This window comes from Heptranchias perlo, chromosome 6 (assembly GCF_035084215.1).
Source record: "Heptranchias perlo isolate sHepPer1 chromosome 6, sHepPer1.hap1, whole genome shotgun sequence".
Taxonomy (NCBI): Eukaryota; Metazoa; Chordata; class Chondrichthyes; order Hexanchiformes; family Hexanchidae; genus Heptranchias; species Heptranchias perlo.
This window is the reverse complement of record NC_090330.1, coordinates 56,412,014-56,437,426: the sequence shown is the minus strand read 5'-3', so window position 1 is coordinate 56,437,426 and position 25,413 is coordinate 56,412,014. Positions and strand designations below refer to the sequence as shown.

Genomic DNA, 25,413 nt, shown 5'->3' with positions numbered 1-25,413 from the left:
TTCAGTTCTGAAAATTATTGGGCAGCCATCTCCAAAATCAAACTGCCCATTCAAAACTGGATGGGTGGCCATCTTAATGATGTCCTTCATCTTCAACACCCTAATAATGGCCCCAAAATATTAAAAATAATTGAAGCTTATAATACGGCACCTCTAAATGTACATCTGGGCCAGTAGTAGTATGGTTTCCATACTACATCAGTCACTGCTAATGCAACTACATAAAATCTAACACATAAGCTATAAATCTCTGAGGTCATGTAAAAGGGAAGGTACTGGGGTGTGTCCTTACCTGTACTATTGATGAGGAGTAATCACCTTGAGAGGTCCTTGTGGAATTAGCTGCCACCAGTTCTTTCTCACTGTTTAGATCTGCTGCCAGTGATATACATTCAACCTTCTGCCCAGCAATAGAACTTCCAAATTATTTCACCATTTCCAGCTTGTCACTAGATCTCAGAACCTGACTAAGAATCAGGCAGGAAATTGCTGACTGTAAGTCAACTTGTATGCATGTGCAATTGAAACTGCGACAAAGTTCGGAATCTCTGTAGTGAAGTTAAATTGGGGCCTCAGAGATCTCAAGCAGCCCAGAAAGCAGAATGAAAAATGGATCACATAATCAAAAAATTGAATTTTATTGCTTGGTTTAAATTAAGAGAAAAAAGACAGGCAGCCAAAAGATGAACAGCTGACATCCAAAATGAGCATAAATCCAGAATGATTGAGAAGGACTAGCAGGCAAAAGTGTGTTACTTATGTCTTACGTCCTTTCTTCAGCTGTAATAACGAGATAAACCACAAACTGAGCGAGAGAGGAACAGAAAGAAAAGTAGCACTTATATACACATTATTATGTCCTTGTGACATCCCATAGTGCTTAACAACCAAAGGATTACTTTGAAATGCAGTCACTATCGTAGTATAGGCAGAGAATATACACCCAGCAAGCATAGTAGACATGGATGGGCAGAAAGCAAAAACAAGAAGGACATTCAGTGCTTTGAGGGCACTGACTCATACTGGAGTTCCGTATGTGCTCTCCATCTTACCCAATTTGCCATTATTCATATATTCACTGAAACAGCCAGCATTGGCAGGCTATTTGATCATGGGTAGTGGCACAGCTAAGCCTAATACTTTACTTAATGATGTCTATATGCACCCACACACACACACTTACTTTCCAGCCGGCATCACTGAATAGTGATCAGGAGCAGGAACCCTGCCTAACTTTTCACTTTACCAGTCCAGGGAGGCTGAGGCTAATTGTAGTATCCCCATAACTATCCGCGCTGAGATCTGCTAACTCACAGAGGATATAAAATCAGCACAGATTTTGCAGGTATATATAGTAAATATCTGCAATAACTTGCGTTCTTTTTAAACCTTAAGGTGGCCTTGCTATCATCTTAAATTGCGAAAGGCATTAATCTGCACATTTGATGTCAATGTAGTGCAAAATATCACCTTGCATTAACACCAAATGTACAGTACAATAGTGGCATTAATAACCCTGACCCTCCTCAATCCTAGGACTGATTAGAGACATGTATAATTTCCTTTAGTGAAGTAAGACAAATGTTTTTATTCACAGTTAAGTTTATGTCAATATATTGAGGTGGGAAATTTTTACGTTAATTGTGATCAAAGTAAATTATTCTGCACTATATACTCAATATTTAGTATGAAACAGTTGTAAATTTGCAACTGAAAATTGCAGCTGTAGTGTAAATAGGGCTTAAGATGAAAACTTGTTCCATGTTCTCTAACTTATGTTTGGAAAAAACAACTCACAAAAGCTTGCAGAATCTAACACTTACTAGAGAATCACAGATGGAGAAATAGGCAATGCTATTGGAAAGAGTTTCTTAAGAAATCTTGAGTCTGCAGCTGTGTACTACTTATATAACTTCTTAAACTATAGTAGGTTTATTATGAGCCTTTTAAATTTCTATTTTTGTTGTCTTTGAAGACTTCTGAATGGTGATCAAATTTCAAGTGTTAATTTAAGCGGTATTTTGAAACACGTAGAACTGGAATTCAAAAGGATAAATGGTAGTAAAGTGTCAAATTATTTCCATCAAAGTAGTTCTTATTTTATATGATCATCCATTTTGTTGATGGTGCTTTATGAAAATAAACCAGCAAATGGAGCACACGATACTTTACATGTGGCACTGGTACAAATCTGTTATTATAGATAGTTCAAGGTTTTTTGGGTAAACCACTGGCGCCCAATATCCATTCTGTTTATAAAATACATTTGACTTGTATGTTTATTGTTAAGAGTTTAAATTGTAACTCAGGTTTCAATTTAGTTCTGAGCCAAGGAATGACATGTGTGGTTTATAATGTGAAGTGAGCCAAAAATGACTAAAAAATATTATTGGTTTCAACTCTTTGATAAACCTGTTAAAATAAACAAGCCATATTAAAGACTGGCTGGTTTACAAAGCAATTTAAATGCTTGTGCCTCAGTGGTATATAGAAAGAGTTCTATAGGGGTCTCTTGTAGGAATAACCTACTGAGTGGAAACCATCTTTAAAGTGTAAACACGTGTTGTTTGTGTGCATTACGAGTCACATATGGCACTACTCTAAAAACTATGTGAAACACAAGGGAGAATTTTAAAATTATTTTCCATTTGAAAGCAACTGTCAAAGGATACCGTAGCTTTCCTAAAATTTGTTTTTCAGTTTATTTTCATTTCTATAACATGTTGGCCTTGAGTGGCACTTGACAGTTGCAAATATATTACTCCTCTGTAGCAAATACACTTGCATGTTGAATTCAAACATATCACTTACAATAAAATAAACACAGAAAATGCAAAAAAATGCAGAGCAGGTCAGTCAGCATCTGTAAAGAGAAAAGCCATTCTTTAGAATGGTTCTGCTGAAGGGTACACACCTGAAATTACATAATCCATGTTTTCTATTTACAGATGCTCAATGGCTTGCTGTGTATTTCCAGCATTTTGTTTTCATTTCAGATTTCCAGTTTTTATCTTTTTACTTTATTTACAGTTGTATTGCTGGATTAGTGCTCAGCTAAACACATTTGTAGTTTACTTACAACTGGAGTGAAAGTACTAATTCTTTAATGTTGCACAATGGCCAACTCCCTTCCAACTAACAAATAGCCAAGATCAATTTAGGTGAAACAAAGGAACATCTGTAAACCAAATTTTAACATAGCATGAAAAAATAAGCTGCGCTTGGAAACGTTAGAATTGCCTCAGAACACTGTTTTCAGATCGAGCACAATCGCCGAGTATGCTAGTCAGCATGCTTAGGCCATTACTCATTAGAAGCAATGGAAGATTATGGACTATGCCCTCAACCAAGATCTTGCATAAGCTCACCTCGTGAAAACACAATGGGTTGAATTTCCATGTAAGGAATCTTACAACACCAGGTTATAGTCCAACTCTTTTATTTGAAAATCACAAGCTTGTGATTTTCAAATAAAACAGTTGGACTATAACCTGGTGTTGTAAGATTCCTTACATTTGTCAACCCCAGTCCATCACCGGCATCTCCACATCTTGAATTTCCATGGGGTTTCTCCCGCTCCGCTGCTATAATTTTGGCGGAAGTTCAGCAGAAACCCCATTTACGCACATAAACAAGGTTTCTGCTATGGTGACTGAACAGAAGGCGGCCCAAGGAAATTCACCCCCACAGTAGAATATTGATGATTACAAAATAGAATATACCCCAGAGGTGTTTGTGACACTACAGATTCTACTGCAAACTGAAAGCTCATTTCACAGTTCACCTTCCAACAACTTGCAACTATCAAGTGTGTCAGCAACTGCTAATCCAACCCACACCGATCCAACACGTACAATTTTCAGATAATTATCAAATGTTGAAGTTTCTGCCCCTTATTTGGATAATGTTTCACTCAAAGATTGAATAACTAATTCATTATCCACTTTACTGACACTGATGTAAACCACAAATTCAATGCTTAAATTTCACTCGACACAGTCTTGCCCAATCAAAAGTGCTGCGATTCTATATGTATGATTCTATGCGCCGGTAAATAATACTGTGGGTTGAAAATTAATCAATGATAACTGATGGAGGGCTATCTAATCTAATTTTTCTTCCTGCCAGTGAGGCTGACTATCCAACTCACAAGCAAAGAAGTTGGTTTGGAGGGTAATGTGTGCATGAGTGTTACCTCTGCACTGTGCATATACCTTCATCATTTATCCATTGACCATCTGTTGCTTTGTATAATGTGTACATGTCCACTGTTTTTTAAAACGTGTCTCTTTCCCTAAAATGTAGCTGGTAAACACATCAGCATAAATGGCCAAGAACAGAAGTAGTGTTGCAATACTACTACAACAAATATTTGCATTTATGTAGCACCTTTAATGTGGAAAAATGTCCGAAAGTGCTTCACAGAGTCGAAAGATAAAAAAATGTACTCTGTCCTAAACAGAGTACAGCATCTGTCATCATCTGATAAGGAAGACGGGTGAAAGTGAGGTAGAAGCAGGAGGACGGCCAGCATAATATTGTGCAACCAGAAATGCCAGGGATAGGAAAATAAAAACATGAGTAGGCCATTCAGCTCCTCGAGCCTGTTCCGCCATTCAGTGAAATCATGGCTGATCTGTATCCTAACTCCATTTACCCACCTTGGCTCTATATCCCTTAACACCCTTGGCTAGTAAAAATCTATCGATCTCAGATTTAAAATTATTAATTGAGCTAGCATCTACTGCTTTTTGTGGGAGAGAGTTCCACATTTCAACCACCCTTTATTTGAAGAAGTGTTTCCTAACTTCTCTCCTGAATGGCCTGGTTCTGATTTTAAAGTTATGTCCCCTTGTCCTAGACTCCTCCACCAGCGGAAAAAAAAATTCTCTATCTACCCTATCAATTCCTTTCAAAATCCTAAAATCTTCAGTCAAATCACCCCTTAACCTTCTATAATCCCAGGAATACAAACCTAGTTTATGTAATCTCTCCTAATATTTTAACCCTTGGAGCTCTGGTAACATTCTGGTGAATCTGTGCTGCACTCTTTCTAAGGCCAATATATCCTTTCTAAGGTGTGTGCCCAGAACTGTACACAGTACTCCAGATGTGGTCTAACCAGGGTTTTGTACTGACAAAGGAGATGCTGTTAGAAGGATTGACCAAAAGCTTGATCAAAAAGGTAAGTTTCAAGGAGGGTCTTAAAGGGAGGTGCAGAGGCAGAGGGATTTAGGGAGGGAATTCCAGAGCATGGGGCCCAGGCAGCTGACAGCACAGCCGCCATTGGAGAGGTGGAAGGAAGAGAGGGATACAAAAGATGATGGAGCCAAAGGAACAAACAGTTTGGAGTTGCAGCACTGGAAGAGGTTACAAAGATAGCGAGGGGTAAGGCCATGGAGGAATTTAAGGATAAAAATAAGAATTTTAAATTTGAGGAATTAGGGAACTGGAAGCCAATGTAGGTCAGCAAGGACAGGAGTGATGGGCGAGTGGTATTTGGGGTGGCATAGGATATGGAGAGCAGAGTTTTATATTAGCGGAAGTTTACGGAGGATTGAAGATGGGAGGCCAGTCATTGGAGAGCACTGGAATAGTCAAGACAGGAGGTGACAATGGCATGGATGAGGGTTTCAGCTGCAGATGGGCTGAAGTAGGGGCAGTGGTAGGTGATGTTACGGAGGTGGAAGTAAAGAAAACTAAAGGAATATATGCATAGTCTGATGCCAGGATGCATAAATACTAGGCTAGACTTATCAGAGCATACAAGGTAGTGTAGTCATACAAGGAACTGGAAAAATGAAAATGAACAACTTCCAAATCACTCATCGGTGCTTCTTCCTATTTCTCATATATTTCAATTCTTGATATACAAAGATGTTGACATGTAAAGATTGATGATTGTAATATCAATTCTGCATGATTATCAAGAAATAATTTGTAGTTGGTTACCAGTGAAATTTGATGTTGGGTTAAATGATAAGTCAAGTACATAATTTTTTGTGGTTATTAAAGTTGCCACCTCATTGGAAATAAATAAAACATGTCAGTTTACCTGATTCCTTACTTAACTTCACTATACCATCATAGCAAAAGTTTTTAAAAAATGTGCAGTGACTTACCTATATCTGGGTCTGTTGCTTCAACCTTTGCCAGCAAAACATTTATTACCGTATTCTCATATACAGACTCAGTATAATGACTGGTGGTAAATACAGGGGGATTGTCATTCACATCCTCCAATAACAGAACTACTTCTGACTGGCAGTAGCGCCCACCGCCATCTGATGCCCTGGCGATCAAATTATATACTTGAGTTTCCTCACGGTCTAAAGCTGATAATGTTTTCAGTTCACCTATGGGATAATCACAACAAATAGAAGGTGTATAATAATTATTAATTCCTAATTGCCTGGAAAATAACATAACAAACTCTAAAAAGCTGATGAGGAACTAGAAATAACAACCAATGGTGGCGGTGTGAAAATTAAGAAAGAACAGGAAGATTCTAAGCGTTTGACGGGAGCAAAATAAAAACCTGCGTGTGGAACACGATGCACCTACAAGTTATTTCCGGCCAGCATGGACAGGGAATAATAACTCACATAAACCTTGAACAAAATCCCACAACGCCAAATCTGTTGTTGCAATCTTTCGCATTAGCACAGTTGAGCAGTGGAAAGATTAAGCACCAGCTATGCAACAGTTGAATGGTGATAGTCCATGGTCAGGGTTGCTGTTTCAGCACAGTTGTTAATGTACACACAATGAAACACATTTTGAAGATATTTCACACTCACATACAATGATTCTTCAATCACTATTAATCACAAGCTAGAATAAATACTGAAGTGAAAGTCTTTAAATGCAAGAGCAATCTCCTCTGTGCACTAGGTGTTGTGCTAATATAAAAAAGTTCTTTGAACTGAAACATTGGGCCCGATGTTACCAGGGCTGCGGGTTCTCGGCGGGGGGCTATCAGGCGCGTGGGTAACGCGCCCGGCGAAATCAGTCAGCTCCCCGCGCGATCGTAGCCTAATTGGATCCACTTACCTGTTCTTCCGGGTTCCCCACTGCTGATCTGCGCGTCGGGCGGGCTGCGCATGTGCAGTAAGCTCTGTCAGCTGGAGGAGCTCTATTTAAAGGGGCAGTCCTCCACTGACAGATGCTGCAACAAATAGAAAAAATCACAGCATGGAGCAGCCCAGGGGGAAGGCTGCTCCCAGTTTAATGATGCCTCACTCCAGGTATCAATACATGGGGTGAGGAGGATGGGGAGGACAGAGATCTTCCCCCTGGCGGGCGGGAGGAAGCGGCCTGCCTCTGCCATCAGGAAGGCCTGGCTCGAGGTGGCAGAGGAGGTCACCAGCACCACCAATATATCGCCCACCTGCAAACAGTGCAGGAGGCGCTCCAATGACCTCAGTAGGTCAGCCGAAGTGAGTACACTTACTCTTTCCCCTACACTCCATCTGCCACATCACCGCCCCCACCCCACATCTCCTTCTGCACTGCCAACACTACTCTGTCACATCACTCCTCACACCCACTCAAACCTCATCCTCATCTTACCTGCACCTACTCACCTCGCCAGTACTCATCCCACCACTACCACTCAACCCAATCCTCATACAATCTCATGGCTCTATCTCATACTCACCCTCTCGTGCATCTCTTTCACGGTCAGCCTCACTCAACCTGCCACTACCTGTGCTGCAGCCACAGGGCATGCATCACATATGTGCAGTAGGCAGCGTAAGGCAAACGTGTTGTGAGCATGAAGGGGATGCACAAAGGTGTTTGAGGGTTTGTCATGGTTGTTAATTATATTTAATTTCTGAGCAACTCACATCACATATTATATTGGCACCACTACTGCCATGTCTTCGCGAATCTTGTCTGGTTTGTGCAATAATGCCCTTTCCTGAGGATCACAATGAAGACCCATTGTGTCACTGCAGAGTGGGTGTAGGTGTATTTGCAGGGCTCTTTAGTGCAGACGGCTGAGAGACGTCGGCGATGTCCCCGGTTGCACCCTGGAAGGATGTGGAGGAGAAGTTGTTGAGGGCAGTGGTGACTTTGACAGCGACAGGTAAGAAGATGGTGCTCGGGCCAGCCGGGAGCAGCTTGGCATGAAGGAGGCTGCAGATGTCCACGACTACATGTCGAGTGACTCTGAGCCTCCGTGTGCACTGCTGCTCAGAGAGGTCCAGGAAGCTGAGCCTCGGTCTGTGGACCCTGTGGCGAGGGTCGTGCCCTCTGCGACACATCTCTCTCTGCGGTAGCCCTCCCTCCTGCTGTACAGGTGGATGTGTCACAGCACTGTGTTGTGGAGCTCCACATGTCAGAGGTGGACGGCGTGGATGGCGAGGCTGGTGATGCTGTTCGCCCTCCGAGGAGGTCATGACTGCAACTACGGCGGCCCCCATCCAGAAGATGTACATCTGAGGGGGTCCGCAAGGTAGGTACATATCTCTGGACCCAGGGGTAAGTGTGCAAGTTGGTGACTTTGATTGTCAGGAGGAGGGTGGTGGAGGCCAAACTTTGTCCCAAGTGACAGATTGGCCTCCTGCAATGAGTGAGGGTCTCCCCCACCCCCCCCCCACCTGTCAAATGGACCTTTGCAGCTGCCACAGGCTGACAGCTGCAACAGGTCCATTTGAACTGGGGGTGTTTCCCCCAGTGTGGGAAACAGTCCCAGTTTGCTTTAAAATCCCACCCCTCCTCACATAATCCCTTAATCAGGTCAGTTAATGACCTGAACAAGCAAAATAAATACGTTCAAGTGGAACCCTGCTGGCTTTAATTGCCTGCGGGATTCCCCCCAGCAGGGGCTGCGCGCGCACGCCGGCGCGTCTGTGGGGAACCCGGAAGTGCGCGGGTTCAAGGCGGGCTCCGGTCCCGCTCCGGGATTTCCTGATTTTCGGGGCCCCCCCGCCAGGAACGCACCCGATAGCGGGTGCTAAAATGCTGCCCATTAACTCTGTTTCTTTCTCCAAAGATGCAGCCTGACTTGCTGATTATTTCCAGCATTTTCCGTTTTTATTTCAGATTTCTAGTATCCGAGTATTTTGCTTGATAGATGTTGTGCTATTTGCTATTTATCTTCAAAGTCAGTTCAACAGCCATCTTCTGACGTTTGGTGCTGATCTAACTGTGTAATGTATACTGCCATACTTATTACGTAGTTGTGTGGGACATGCTAATGTCTGGTGCTTATATCAATCTTTTAATCAGATTCCTACCCTCCTCTGGAGCCATTCTTTTGCTAATCTTTACTGCGCCACAATCTGCTCTCTGGTCGTCAGTTTTATTTCAAAACCCGTCCCACAAACCCATGTGCTATTTCTCTTCAGGCAAAAAGAAACTAAATAAAATAAATAAAAAACCATGCAAGGAAGTGAAAACACTAAATGAACCTACCTTTGAAACCTGCTCCGATGTCCAATGTCTCCCGCTCCGATGTCCCCCTCTTCACCCTCCCAATGTCACGCCCGATGATCACTCTTCACCCTTCCGTTGTCCCACTCTTCACCCTCCCGATGTCATCCCGATCTTCCCCTCTTCCCCCCCATGTTCCAGTCCAGCACCGGATCTTCCATCCTCCCCCCCTGCCAACTCCAGTCTTCCGTTCCAGCGCCAGATGACGTCTGGCTCTCTCTCTTTCTCGCCCCCCCACCCGTCACGCTGCAGCTCCTGACGGCAGCCAGCCTGTCAATCAGGCTAGCTGCCGGGCGCGAAACCCGGAGAGGACGTTAACCATTATCAACGTGCGATCGCGTCAGAAACGGTAAGTTTGGTTCATGCGGGTTTGCCACCCGTCCAATCGCACCCCACCCCCGCTGCCATCCCGCCTCCCCGCTAATATCGGGGCCATAGTCTCAGGTTTGATCCCTGGTCTGGCCTGAATTAGCTGATAGAGGAAGCCTTCCTGGTCAGTAAACCTCAGTCATTGGGGGAGCTCCCACATTTGTTGTTTAAGTTGAATTTTAATACAGTACACTTTTAGTCACGCCCACAATAAATCTCATCCTGTTTATTTCTTACACTGTAATCTAAAAACTGAAAAAATATCCATATTCAGGTTACAGAAACACTTACCATTTTCTGGTTCCAGGAAAAATTTATCTGAGCCAACTCCATGCAAAGAATATCGTATTTCTGCATTAGACCCAATGTCAGCATCATGAGCGCCAATCCTTAGAATAACTTTATTTGGTGGAATGTCTTCCAGAATTGTCTCTGTGTAGGTGACCTGCAGGTATTTAATGGCAACACATTTTGTCTCAGATGTAGCTCATGCTTCAGTAATTTAAACATTAGAAGAATACTAAATGAGGATTACTCACGAGTCAGAAAAGAGACAGAGGAGAGACTTGTTTTATTTACCTGATCACAGACCGGATTGTTATCATTGGCATCCAGTACTCGGACTTCTACCACTGCTCTTGATACAAAAAGCCCATCGGTGGCTGTAATATTCAGCAAGTAAATATCCTGCTCCTCACGATCTAATGGTCTCTTTACATAGACCTTCCACTCATTCTGAACCAGGCCAAGGGCAAACTTTCCTTTAGGATTTCCTCCTAAACATACATATAGAAAACTTGAAAGACATGAATGTCAAGCACAGCAGATACTATTGCGCAGTGTTAAAAAAAACATTATCTGAGAAAGCTCACTACTCTAGTGACATAACACTGAACATAAAGGTTAGTTTATTAATAAAACTTTCAATCTTTGAATGTTACACCGGGTTAAAGAGTTATGTTTTTGATTTATATTTTCATCAATGGTATACAGCTATTCATTCAATAATACTCAGGTCAGGTACAATGGGTGCAAAGTAAAACTCCCTCTACTCTACCCAGTAATATGCTTAAAACAATTTCAGAGAACTTATCCTAATGTATCTCAAGAAAAATATCCCTCAAACCCATAGTGAGGGCCAGAACGCATAACCTGCACCCAAGTTTAATCAATGCCACTTTTCAGCCAGAATTATCTGCCTTCCAGTTTTTCTTTTGTGTCAAGAAAGTACTTGGCTTTTCTGGGGATCTGCTGGTGGCATAAGTAAAACTTGGAAATTGCCATGTGGAGAACTCAAATCCTACAACTTCATGGTTACAAGTAAGAGCATCAACCCACCTCACAGCTTTAAACACTAGCATGAAACTTCCAGTCCCAACACTAGCCACCATTGTGGCTTCTGAGAGTCAGATTAAAAATCTAGAGCCTAATCATCAATGCACTGCTCTCACTAGCATCATGTTATCAAAATGTATAATGGCTTCATAAAATTGGTATGAGAGTGTAAACCCTTAAAATACAAATTATAGGCAGCTATAGATGGTACGCTTATATCTGCATAGAACTGGATTAAGACTGCGAAAATCATGTTTTTTTAAAATAGCAACTGAATGTGCAATAGTTGCAAAATATAATGCAAATGTTGCAGCAGCTATATTAATGATGGTAACACATAATATCATCACTACCGGTTTCAAGCATATAGTACACGGTTTTGTTTTTAAAGGAAAACAATGCTGCACTTGTAATTATAATTTTATAATTCTATAAAGCAATTTCCCTTCCCATAAATAGGAAAAACTATACATAACCAATGACTCATTGGTCTTAGGTCCAAAGTTTAAAGTATCCGTGATACCTAATTAATTTGGTACTAGTAGTTCAATTAACTCACAGAAATTTTAAATAGCCATTTGATATGGCAAGAAATTAAGTAATATGATATAAAAGCAGATAACAGCTCATCCAATATAAAACAGTTCATCTAATAGCTGACCAAATTTATCCAGTGAGTGGCAGACTAGGAGGGTCCCAGGTTCAACTCTGCCCTGTGCTGATCTCAGCCAGGAATGCCTCGATTTTAAAATTCTCATCCTCCATGGCCTCGCTCCTCCCTATCTCTGTAACCTCCAATTTTTGCCTCTTGCACATCCCCGATTTTAATTGCTCCACCATTGGCAGCCGTGTCTTCAGCTGCCTAGGCCCTAAACTCTGAATTCCCTCCCTAAACCTCTTTGTCTCTCTACTTCTCTCTCCTTCTTTAACATGTTCCTTAAAACCTACCTCCACCTGTCCTAATCTCCTTATGTGGCTCGGTGTCAAGTTTTGTTTGATAATCGCTCCTATGAAGCGCCTTGGGACATTTTACTACGTTAAAGGCACTATATGAATGCAAGTTGTTGTTGTTAGATGGCAATAGAAATACTACAATTGTCCAGTGTTAGGGAATGGAATATTGGCCAGGGATTCCACTCCTGAACCCTGGAAACGGGCATGTGTGGACATTGGGTGAGGACAAGATCAGGCTTGGCTGTTAAGCCCCCTTGGTAAAATAGCATACTAACACATATCATCAAGGATCAAACAGGAATAATGGCCGCTTGTGCGATGTACTAGAGGGCAACCAGCATCCATCAAACCATATTCCAACCATGAGTCAATGGGGATAATTGAAGTAAATGGAATTAAAAATCAGGAGAGATGTAAAACGGGCTGCTGATTCACTATCACCTATTTCACACTATTGTACAAAATCAAAATTACCCCCAATGACTTCAGGAGAGTAGGAGCATCAAGAACATAATCAACAATAAAAAACACATGTATAAAAGTAAAAAATACCACTTACAGGTACAGCTATTCTTTACTGAGGGGGATAAAAACTCTCTACAGTGACATAACAAGGTTATCTTCGTTCACACACCAAGTTAAAAAAGGGTAACTGCCATAAAATAATCCTCTTCAATTGGAAATAACTCCAAAATATACTGCAGTGACAGTACTGAAATCACAGAGCCTTGTTTATTAGCATGATCTGTGCTGCTCAAAAAACATTTACAAGGCTCAAGAAGATACATTAAATTAGGTAGCCTTTAAAAGTAGACTTCCATGGAGCAGTTCGGGAAGATAAGTTAGGCAATCATATCGCGTTTATCATTCCAAAGAGCTTCTGACTACATGGGAGATGGAGCAGAATGGCTTTTCATTATACTGAAACTGTGACATTGAACCTTGCAATATTACTTTTCTACATCATTAAACTGGTTGGACAGAAATGAGCTCAAATGGCAAAAGGATACATTCTTATCCTCCCCAGGGAGAAGCCTAAAACCAATTCTCCACTTAGGAAGCTGCATGAGGATTAAGTTGCAGAAGTTATGTGTTTGCAGGGGTATGCTTGAAGGAAAGGTAGCTTTATAATATCTTTCTCTATTTTAATTCAACAGATACCTTTGGATTGTCAATATATGAGTGTTCGCACTGATGCACTGACATCACTAATATCAGAAACGGTTGGTAATTCTCAGTTTTGGCACGGGCGATAAACTGGTGGTTGCAGAACACACCTTACCCAATTTTCTTTCCATTATCTTCAATGATACTGCAAATTGGGAAGGGCGTATAACAGATGGCTGATCCCAACCACCAGTTTACTATTCGCACCAGAAGTTAAAATTACCTCCATAGTGTTTGATGCAATTCTCATTGTTCCCCATGGAAAAACTTAGGGAACAGACTAACAATTCAAACATGACTCTTTAAACTTGACACAAATAATACATAGGAATATTTTAATTTTACACTATCTGTTAAATTTGTCAAACATGACTTACCTTTAAGAAATCTGCGCTGGACATCCTTGAATAACCTGTGTACTTCTAAATCTTCACTAATTTTATCCTGAACTATGGATTGCAAGAGTTTGTGCACAATCGACACTGGACCTAACTGATCTATGGTTACATGGTTTATGCTCGCTCCTTTCCTGAATAGAGGTGTTCCATCAGCTACTTGCCAATACAATTTGCATATTTAATAAGGACTGAAAAATTATGGTCAGACCCTTTGTTGTCTCCTCGCTGACTTCTTTCAACAACCAATGGTGCCTGGCCTCAGGGTCTGGTGACGTATTCACCTTCAGTTGTGCTTTTTTTCAGAACCAAGTCCTTTTTCATATCCTTTAATACCTGGTAAATCTTCATCCTCCATCCCCCTTCATCCCAAAGTGATCCTACCCGTTCATTTAATTATTTAAATGCTTATTAAAGCCTTTGTTATTTCCTATTCTATTATTTGCTAGCTCTTTTTCATATTCCCTTTTGGCCCTACAAATCTCCCTTTCCAGCTCCCCACTACACATTCTATATTTCTAATTCTTTTAGTACTGCTAGCCCTAATTTTATCATATGTCTCCCTTTTAAGATACAGTTTATTTTTAATCTATCTATTTATGCTCAGAACCTTATTTTTGATACACTCTCTTTTCACCTTATAGGAATATATTTTGTATTCCACCTTATACTTAAAGATTCCCACTGTTGATCCATCAACCTGTTTGCTAATTTTTCTGCCCAGTTAACTTGAGTAAGTGAGATAGAAATTCATTTTGGCTGTAGAATGGTCAGCAGCTGGGTATGTGCGCCAGAAATCGGAGGCCCAAGGATTGACCGAAATTAGGCCTCACCAGCATATTTCCATCGAGCTGGAGATGCCAATCAGCATACCCAGCACATGCTTTGCTCAGTCCCAATGAATTACCTGGAAATGTCCTGAAACAGACATTAGGCCCCTCATTAACATACTCAAAGGACCTAGTGCCTGTTTCAGGCAGCTGTGAGGAATGCCTAAGTATCGTCCTACCCAATATGGTGCTGGATGTATTTCAGGCGCCATTGGGGTATGGGACAACAACGGGAAATTGCTGCTTTTTGCCCCAGTTTTGTACCTGAAAAATGGGTGCAGCGAAGTCTGATTTCTCCTGCAACATGTTAGTTGAGGAATACATTTGTGTTTTCTGCCCACTTTCCCAAAATTGTCATTTTTTAAGAACAAAAATCCTACCTCATCGATCTTTGTCCATTTCCAGTTCAGCACCTTTATCTTTGGCGCCTCATTATCCTTTTCTATTCTTACATTGATCCTAACTATGTTGTGGTTGGTATTTCCCAATTGTTCTCCTACTCTGACACTAGTTATTTGCACCACTTCATTTCCCAGAACTAAATTAAACAATACTTCATTCCTTATAGGACTAAAAATATAGTGTTCAAGGAAGCAGTCCTGGATGTATTCTAAAAAATGTTCCACTTGACCACATATATTATCTTTATTTCAATCTTGGGATAGTTAAAATCACCCAATATTATTGCCCTGTTATTCTTACATATCTCTATAAGCTGTTTGCAGGACTCCCCTATCTCATCTGTACTGTTTGATGGCCTGTAATGTTACACGTAGATTTGCACCATTTCTATTTCTTCAGTCGACCTATATGGATTGTGTTAACAAAACCACTTAGGTCATTCTTACATCTTAGTGCTGTGATAGAATTCTTTAATAACACTGCTACCTCAACCTTCTTTTTCCCTTCAATTCCTTCTGAAAATGTTATAACCAGGAACATTAAGTTCTCAGTCTTATCCAAACCTAAACAATGGCCTAATTTTTAACACCGAGCAGGGAAGACGGCGCAGTGGTGGGGATTTCCTGACGGGAGAAGAGGAAGGACGAGGAAGCAAGAAGTTAAGTATTAGAGAAGATGGGGAGGGGCGGGGGGGCGTTGGAGATCGCGCGGGGGGGGTTGGCAGAACTGGGGGTGGAATATGGGGATTGACTCATGGGTAGATTTCTTGGGTAAATTTTAACTTGGGCCACCCGTTGTAAACAGAGCGATAGTGGCGTAAAAATGGCTTGCTGCTTCATTTACATCTGTGCTCAGGCCACCACCATCCTCAAAGGGACCTTCCCATGGGCAGCCAGATGGCCCGCCGTAGACCCTTAGAACCCTGACTGTAATTTTGATAGACAATTGGGTGATATAGCAGATGACGCATCAAAAAGGTAAGTTTAAAATTATTTTTGTGAGGCCAAGAGGAGCAGGACTGGTCCGCTGAGCTCCACAAGAATAATGTCAGCTGCTGTCACCCCGGGTTCCCACACCAGTCAATGTCCCCCTGGACCTACCTTCCTGTTGGACAGGTCGACCTCTGGGCCACCCGATTTTGCCTCAGCGAGGTGCCTTTGGTGGCATGGTAATGAGGCCTGGCCTTCAGACTTAACCAGGCTGACCATTGGCAGGATCAGGCAGTTGGCCTGGTCGGTGTGCTCTGCATAGTTAAAATCACTCTCCTTGTGTGTGTATGTGCATCTCTCTTTCAGCTTAATATACTTTCTGAAGTTGAAAATGCATTTATAATTAGAAACCAAAAAAAAATGCAACTGACGTACAATCAGTACAGTCTGTAATTTTTTTTTGGTGTTTCCCTCTTTCTCTCTTACATACACAACCTGGCCGAGAAATTTGTTTGCGCCAATATTTAGGCACGAACTAAGAGATAGCAACCACCGTCTAAACTGATAAGCGAGGGGACCACACGATATTATCCTCCTGCATCATCAGAAGGCACCTGGCATACTGTGGGCACAAGTCGCCCTCCAAGAGGGCAATTCGCTGGTTGCCAACAATACATCCGGAAGGGGAGGAGATTGAGAGGGAGGCAAGTGGTGGCCGGCAGCGGCCGCAGTTTATATGGGGCAGCCCACGTTAAAATTTACCCTAGGAATCCCCCCATGAGTCAGTCCCCATATTCCACCTCCAGTTCTGCCAAACCTCAGTGGTTCATCAATACACCACAATGGTAAAACTTTTGATAATAAGCGGTTACATAATGATTTTCAATTTTAAATGTTGACACAAAATGCATGATTTTCAATTTTAAATGTTTAAAATCTTGACACAAGAAGTAAAATTTGCGGCACATACAAGATTTTTAATATAATGAGTTATTATATATGCGCATATTAGTTTTTAAGAATCATGGTAGAAGTTCAGATTTAATTTAAGGGAGCCTAATTACTTCAAGATATTTTGCCTGATTTTGGATGCTGTACAGCTGCAGCAGAATTCAAATCTGTAGGTTGGAGAGGAGCTTTTACAGGCAACTCTTCTATCCTGGCACCTGGAATCTGACTATAACGGATGACGAGACCAGATAATGGGATGGAACACCCTCAAGCAATCAAAGTTCAAGAATACTGAAGACAAGAAGAACTCCTACGCACAAAAGGACTGTTTATTATGTAAATACTTACCATGGAAAAAATCCTATCTAAAAATGTCAACAGCTAATTACTTAACTTAAGTACATGAAATTCACTACACCATACACAACTATATTTTCTAAGAAATTATCCAGTAAACCACCTGCCAGGAAGTGAATTTCAAAGTAACTTTTAAAAAAAAACTTCAGTTTCAAAAATCTATACAATAAACATGTACTTTCTTGAAAAAAATCCTGCTTTTTATTTTTATTGGTGAAACAATCGGCTTATGTGTACTTACCCAGATTAGACTTAATTTTACCTTTAACTGAAATCAGTTGGTGGTTAAACACTTATTATCTACATAATAACATACTGTCAGATGATTTCAAATGCAGCTCCTTTCCAACCACCACTGTGCAGACAATGAACAGAAGGCAACAATTATTTCAATGATTATGCACCAAGGCCTGACTACGAATGTTTATTACATTGTATATATATTTTTTTAATTCTTTGTCGGGATGCGGGTGTTGGTGGCAAGACTAGCATTTATTGCCCATCCTAACTGCCCTAAGATGGTGGTGAGCCTTCTTCTTGAACTGATGCAGCTATTCTTTGTAGTACTTTCTAAATGGTAAAAAGTTAAAAACAGTGGATGTCCAAAGGGACTTAGGGGTTCAGGTACATAGATCATTGAAGTGTCATGAACAGGTGCAGAAAATAATCAAGAAGGCAAATGGAATGTTGGCCTTTATATCTAGAGGACTAGAGTACAAGGGGGCAGAAGTTATGCTGCAGCTATACAAAACCCTGGTTAGACCGCACCTGGAGTACTGTGAGCAGTTCTGGGCACTGCACCTTCGGAAGGACATATTGGCCTTGGAGGGAGTGCAGCGTAGGTTTACTAGAATGATACCTGGACTTCAAGGGTTAAGTTACGAGGAGAGATTACACAAATTGGGATTGTATTCTCTGGAGTTTAGAAGGTTAAGGGGTGATCTGATCGAAGTTTATAAGATATTAAGGGGAACAGATAGGGTGGATAGAGAGAAACTATTTCCGCTGGTTGGGGATTTTAGGAGTAGGGGGCACAGTCTAAAAATTAGAGCCAGACCTTTCAGGAGTGAGATTAGAAAACATTTCAACACACAAAGGGTTGTAGAAGTTTGGAACTCTCTTCCGCAAATGGCAATTGATACTAGCTCAATTGCTAAATTTAAATCTGAGATAGATAGCTTTTTGGCAACCAAAGGAATTAAGGGATATGGGCCAAAGGCAGGTATATGGAGTTAGATCACAGATCAGCCACGATCTTATCAAATGGCGGAGCAGGCACGAGGGGCTGAATGGCCTACTCCTGTTCCTATGTTCCTATGGTTTGATACAACTGAGTGGCTTGCCATGCTACTTCTCAGAGCCATTAAGAGTCAACCACATTGGTGTGGGACTGGAGGCACATAAAGGCCAGACCAGGTAAAGGCGGCAGGTTTCCTTCCCCAAAGGACATTAGTGAACCAGTTATGTTTTTATGACAATCCGCCAGCTTCATGGTCACTCTTATTGATACTAGCTTTTTTAAAATGTCATTTTTTTTTAAAACTGAGTCACGTTCTCCGGATTACTAGTCCAGTTATATAACCACTATACGACCGTACCCCATATTTGCATCCTCACAATGAATTTAAACTAGTAGTGGTATGACTTTGGAATGAAAGCTCAAGATAGAACAGCTAAGTCACATACTGCTTCAGTGAGACGATCACAAGATGCTGCTTGGAATGTCTGCGGACTGATCCCTACTTACACTCAACTATGTACTTGGATGTATGCTTCGAGGCAGAACCAAAACCTGAAATCTCTCCACAAATGCCAGAGTTGAGCAGGGATATATTTGTAGTCAGAACAGCTTTCTAGCAGAAAAGGCAGTCACACTGAATATTTAATTAAATACAATGGCAGATGGGATTATTTATAGTTTAGGGATATGCAATAGATCCTACTTATGGTGTACTAGTTCAGGAGAATAAGTAAATGAAGTATCTTAATTAGGAAAAAATGTAACAGAAAAGTTAGAAACTGATATATATTAGACATAAATAAAATAGTAATAGAAGAGAGAATAGGAGAAAAGGAAAGACAGTGAATAGAAAAAGCTTTAAAATTATTTTATTTGTTTATTTTAGTTCTCTAGGATTAATATTTCAGCATTAAAACTATTCCTAATGGTTTCAATAGCATTATGACTGTAACATTTGCTCTGGTTTTTAGCATTGTGGTGTGCATGCTAAAAACTAACTGGAATTCCCTGGAACAGATTGCAGTCTAAAGGTTTACAATAAGCAGTGAAATCTGGCATAAATACTACTTGTAAAGAAAAATCATCAAGCTACGATTGTCCCATATGGTTAGTTGCGACCATAAGTTCACAATTCAGACTTGAAGTGGTGTTAAACCGCCATCCATCTATAGATCACCTGATGTTAGTTCCAATGGTGGTTACTAAAGACTTGACTTACTCTACAGCAGTAAGTAACAAACTTACCGTCAGCTGGTAACATAAGAGGAATCCCAAAAGTTTAGATATGAAACTTCAACTTAGTTTTACATTGAGGGCTCAGTGTCTTCGTTACTGAAATATATCTAGCTTCAAGGTAAAATATTACATATAATGGCATGTATCTGTGGCATAGTCAAGATATCAAATAGTGCCACAGCAGTAAATATCATACCATTACATGGAGTATCTTCCAGTTCAATTAAACGACCAATAAAATTAGCTATATGTAAATAGACTTTATTTGTACTAATGACAAAACAATTAGAAATTCTATGATTTTAGTGTAGCACACAGCCAATGCTTAGCTGACAAGATGCTTTTTAGGTATTAAATGCACTCAGCTGACATGCTCCAAACACCAAAATATTTCATCCAGTGAAATGTAACATATTGCCACTGTATGTTCCATTCACTAGAGGGTAACAATAGCAGCTGGTACCATCCCAGCTGTGGCTTCTGTCAGGCTTTAACAACCTCATCAATGTTCTCTCCAGGGAAGGTGCTGTGTTTATTTCTCCAATGGAGGAATCATACGTCAAGATTATCCAAAGTACAATTCATTCTTACACATAATTGTAGCTGACATATCAACACTTCTGCTTTGAGTGGGATAATTCTGTTTTGCTCAAACATACACGTCCCACACACTTACAATGGTTGTCCTACTGTATGACCATGAACTACACTTCTTCTGGTGAGCTAAGTGTTAGTAAGTTAATCCGCTTACAAGTTCTGCATAAGTATAGAGCTCCATATCATCATGAAATTGTAGTGTACACTGTTAATAACATATAAATTAAAGCTATAATGAATGGGGTGCCATTAACAAAATGTGCAAATGTTTCTACTTAATACAGTATTTGAAATAACAACATAATTTTCAATTTCTGTTTGCAGGCCAGTTATGGAAGACATTCCATCTGCACGTTCCCCTCTAAGTCTCACACCATCCTGACTTGGAAATATATCGCCGTTTCTTCATTGTCGCAGAGTCGAAATCCTGGAACTCCCTACCTAACAGCACTGTGGGAGAACATTCACCACAGGGACTGCAGCGGTACAAGAAGGCGGCTCACCACCACCTTCTCGAGGGCAATTAGGGATGGGCAATAAATGCTGGCCTCGCCAGCGACACCCACATCCCATGAACGAATTTTTAAAAAATCTATAAGTAAGTTTAAACGTCATTCATGTAAAATATCATCCAGGTAGGTATTATGTTAATCCACTTTTTTCAGGCAAAAGGGCATTAAAATAACTTCTGAGACATCAGTAATAAAGCAGTATTACAACTTTGTGAACAAAGTAAATTGGTGTCCGAGGTTGCAAATACCACGAGTAGCACAAGCAGTGTTCCTTAATTAGTAAATCAGTAACCCCTGAACAATGGGTTAGTAATCTCATTACCACACACTGACATTTTTTTCTAGAGGAATGTCTTAATTATCTATAAGTGTGCAGTCGCACTCTAACAGTTAAGTCTTACCTGTAATATGATAGCTGACTTGGCGGTTGATTTCAGATGTGTCATCGTCTCTCGTGCTAAGGACTGCAACAACCTCTCCAGGTGAATCACTCTCTCTAACAGAACCCCTATATATCTCATTCACAAAATTTGGAGCGTTGTCATTTATATCTGTAACAGTTACTTGAACTATTGCTGTTGAGGACAGAGACACAATCTCACCGTGGTCTAAAGCTACCACTGTAAAAGTGTAAGTTGGCTGCCTTTCATGGTCAAGATCTTTAAGTGTCCTAATCCAGCCACTGTTGCTGTCAATAGCAAATATTTCTGTGACTTCAAGGTCTGACTGAGCTGCTGGAAGCATACTGTATATGACCTGTCCATTGGCTCCTGAATCATCATCGATTGCTTGGATTTGGATCACTTTGGTCCCTATAGGCATTCCTTCCATTACCACAGCTTCATATGGATTGGTCTGAAAGATAGGTTTGTTGTCATTCAAATCCATAACTTCAATTTTGACATTAGTTGTCAAAATGATGTCAGTTCTCCCATTATGAACTGTGACTGTAACCAAAAACTCATAAAAAGGAGTTGCTTCATAATCAAGTTTCTTGTCCAATTTTAACACTCCAGTGTGTGAATCTATTACAAATACTCCATCTTGGTTATTTTTTGATAATCCACCAGTAATTGTACTGAACAGAACAGTCTGACGAGGCAAAACTTGGATTGTACCAACGGTACTTCCTATAGGGATATCCTCTGGTAGCATGAATGAATACTGGTGCTGCAAAAAGGCAGGAAGGATTGTTTCAGGAGAAAGTATGTGAAAGTATACAGGAACCAGAACACTCCTCACAGGGACACCACCATCTGAGGCTTTCACAAAGAATGAGAGAATTGTATTTTTTAAATGGTCAAAATTTCCCTTTGTCACAATCCATCCGGTTTCATGGTCAATGTCTATTGCATTTGCTACATAATCTGTATCTTCACTGTATAATGAATACAGGATTTTAGCATTTGTTCCTTCATCTGGATCAAAAGCTTCTACTTGGATGACCAATGACCCTTTTGTCACATCTGCTTTGACGCTTGCCCTGTATTCTGAGGCCATGAACTGGGGAGCGTTGTCATTATCATCCACCAGTATGACTCTCACAGTGCAGAATGCCGCTCTACCACCGCCATCAACTGCCATCACTGTAATATCAATATCACTCTCCAGAGGAACTTCCCTGTTTAGCTTTTCAGTTATAATAATCTGACCTGCAGAATTGATAGAGAACCGATCTCTTGCAAAGTCATTAACTATAAGGTAGCTAATATTCCCATATTCTCCAGAATCCCCATCAGTAGCCATTGCCTGAGTCACCTTGCTTCCAATGGCAGAGTTCTCTCTCAGTTCCACCAGATAAACATTGCGTGAAAAGACAGGACTGTATAGATTGGCACCAAGTACCCTGATGTTCACTTGAGCAGTGCTAGTAAAAATGCCGTCTGATACAGAGACATTCAAGTTGTACACGGAGTCCATTCTTTGCTTGCGGTGGTTGGAAAGTGTAATAATCCCTCTCTTGTTGTTCATGATAAAATTCATATGATCATTACCAGACAGGATGCTGTACTCCAATCTGTCAGCATCAGAGTTATCTGCATCAGATGCCTGCACGCAGGTTACAAAATGACCACGTGGTGCAAGTTCATTCACATAGGACTCGTACAGAAGCTGATTAAAAACTGGAGGGCTGTCATTCATATCTGTCACGTAAACAATGACTGGGACATCATTGCTCATTGGGGGAATGCCATTGTCTGTTGCTCTAGCTATAAAGCTATATTGTTGAATTAGCTCATAGTCCAACATGCGTGATGTTAGAATCAACCCACTTGTGCTGTCTATGTGAAAGTAGTCTGTGCTGTTTAAATTGTCCTGAACAATCTGATAGCGTACTAATCTATTGTTTTCAGAGTCTGCATCTACAGCAATAACTTGCAGCACAGGTGTTCCAACCATTGAGGATTCAGAAAGGGTTGCTTCATACATAGTTCTTTCAAAAACTGGAGGGTTGTCATTAACATCATCTATGGATACGTCCACTGTCACCTCAGCTCGAGCTCCTGTGAGGGAGTCTGTTGCCCTTACAGTCATTTTATAGCTGGATTCAACTTCATAGTCCAAAGGGTGAATGACACTAATGACTCCTGTATCAAAATTTATATTGAATTGGTTTAAGGGATTTCCATCAGTAATGGTATATACTAGACTTTGGCCTTCAGGACTAGTTGCATTGATACTGAGGATAGGAGTGTGCAGATGTATGTCTTCATTTACTGTTCTTATGTAAAATGATTTTGCAAAGACAGGCATTGCTTTGTTAACTACTGTGATCGGCAGTTCTACACATGTAGAAAGGGAAGGAGAACCCCCATCTGTTGCAATGACGACAACATCATATTCAACATTGGATAAATCAGATTCAAAAGGTTCTTTTAACGTGACAACACCTGTATATTGGTCAATCTCAAAGTGGCTGTACCCGTCTCTAAGAAAGTAGGTTATCTCTCCATTCTTACCCTTGTCACAATCCACAGCTGTGATGTGATATATAAGAGCACCTGGCTCTGCATCAACTTGAACTGCAGCATAATAAGGAAGGCCTACAAATACTGGTGGATTATCATTAATATCTTCAATCTGGACTCTAATGACTACTCGCGCAACATACCAGGGATCATGCTCGCGACTTGCTTCCACCACTAACTCGTACAACTCTTGCTCTTCCCTGTCAAACGACACAGGCATTGTTTGCACAATTCCTGAAGTGGATTTAATTGTAAACTTGTCACCAGGATTCAATATCTTGTACTTCAATGGCTCATTAAGCCTGTTTCCCACTGCATTTACCACAGCCACTTTTTTTGTCTCTGTACTGTTCTCCAAGATGGACGCTGAATAGAAACTTTGAGTGAAGTGTAGGCCACTGTCAATTGCATCTTTCACACTTATTTTTACCAGTGCTGTGCTGCTGAACTTCCCGTCAGATACACGAGCAGTAAGTCTATAGAGTTCTTCAACATGGGTGTGATTCTTTACAGTGATCACCCCACTTCTCAGATCAATCAAAAAACAATTTGCTATATTTCCATCAGTTAATGTATAAGTTAATTCTGATAATACTTCAAAGTCAGGGTCTGTGGCTGACACAGTGAGAACCTCAACACCATTATATGTTGGCAGGAGAAGAACAGTTTCATACACTTCTTGGCTGAACTTTGGTGGTGAGTCATTGACGTCATTCACATGAATGGTAACCTCTGCCAGAGTTTCAGCTGTGAGCTGTGGACTTCCACCATCTCTGACATGCACTTGGAAATGGAAAATTGGAATTGTTTCATGATCTAGATTTGCTATAGTTCTGACTGCCCCTGTGCTCGAATCAACTGAAAAATATTTCTTTGCAGTAGATTCAACAATTTGATAAACAAGCAATGCATTCTGGTTGCAATCAGCATCAGTGGCTCTTATAACAAGTGGTTTGTTGCCAGAGATTAAAACAGCACTGTTGACTGGAGCAGCCTCACTAATGCTACCTGAGTATTGTGAATGCAGAAATATCGGAGGGTTGTCATTTTCATCAACAACGTGAATGCTGACTGAAGTGTTTGAAGACATTCCTGCCATGTTGGTTGCTTGCACGATCAGCTGATAAGAAGGAATGTGTTCATAATCAAGTGCTTTCCAAACACTAATGACGCCAGAATAAGGGTTTATTGTGAAAACACTCTCTGGATTTCCAACTTTTATTTCATAAACTACTGTAGATTGACTCACTGCTGAGATCATAATCACCGAGGTACCAACACTGGCATTTTCATTGATCTCGATCATATATTCTTTCTGAAGGAACTTGGGCTGTGCGTTGTCCGAGAAGGTCACAGAGACACGTACAATTGCAGTAGCAGATAGGGCTGGTAAGCCCCGATCAGTCACTTTAACAGTTAAGACATACTGGCCAAGGGATGAGAGGTCAAGTTCTTTAGATACAGTGATAATCCCCAAAATAGGTTCGATTTTAAAAGTATTCTCATTGTTTCCTGAAAGAGGAGAGAGAATAATCACAAGTTAAAAAACTGTACTTTTTAAAAAAGATATTAACAGACTATAAATCATTTTTTACTAAAAAGATTGAATGTTGGCATTTTATCTCGATGGTGCAACCTGCTTTGGCCATTCAAGATAGAGGTTTTCAAAATAAAATTTCAGAATATACATTTTAAACATTAACATGTGGACTGATTTGTAAACAGTATA

At 40.7% G+C, this 25,413-nt stretch overlaps 1 protein-coding gene across 1 annotated transcript in view; it reads right to left on the bottom strand.

Annotated features, from left to right (window-relative positions):
- The window catches only part of fat3a (FAT atypical cadherin 3a), a 465,040-nt gene that overhangs the window by 126,073 nt on the left and 313,554 nt on the right, over positions 1-25,413 (bottom strand). The window contains exons 9-12 of the mRNA XM_067986342.1: positions 21,117-25,196; positions 10,390-10,586; positions 10,102-10,255; positions 6,123-6,356 (exon numbers count right to left, since the gene is read on the bottom strand). Of these exons, the coding sequence (XP_067842443.1) occupies positions 6,123-6,356; positions 10,102-10,255; positions 10,390-10,586; positions 21,117-25,196 (4,665 nt within the window). The remainder of the gene's footprint in view (positions 1-6,122; positions 6,357-10,101; positions 10,256-10,389; positions 10,587-21,116; positions 25,197-25,413) is intronic.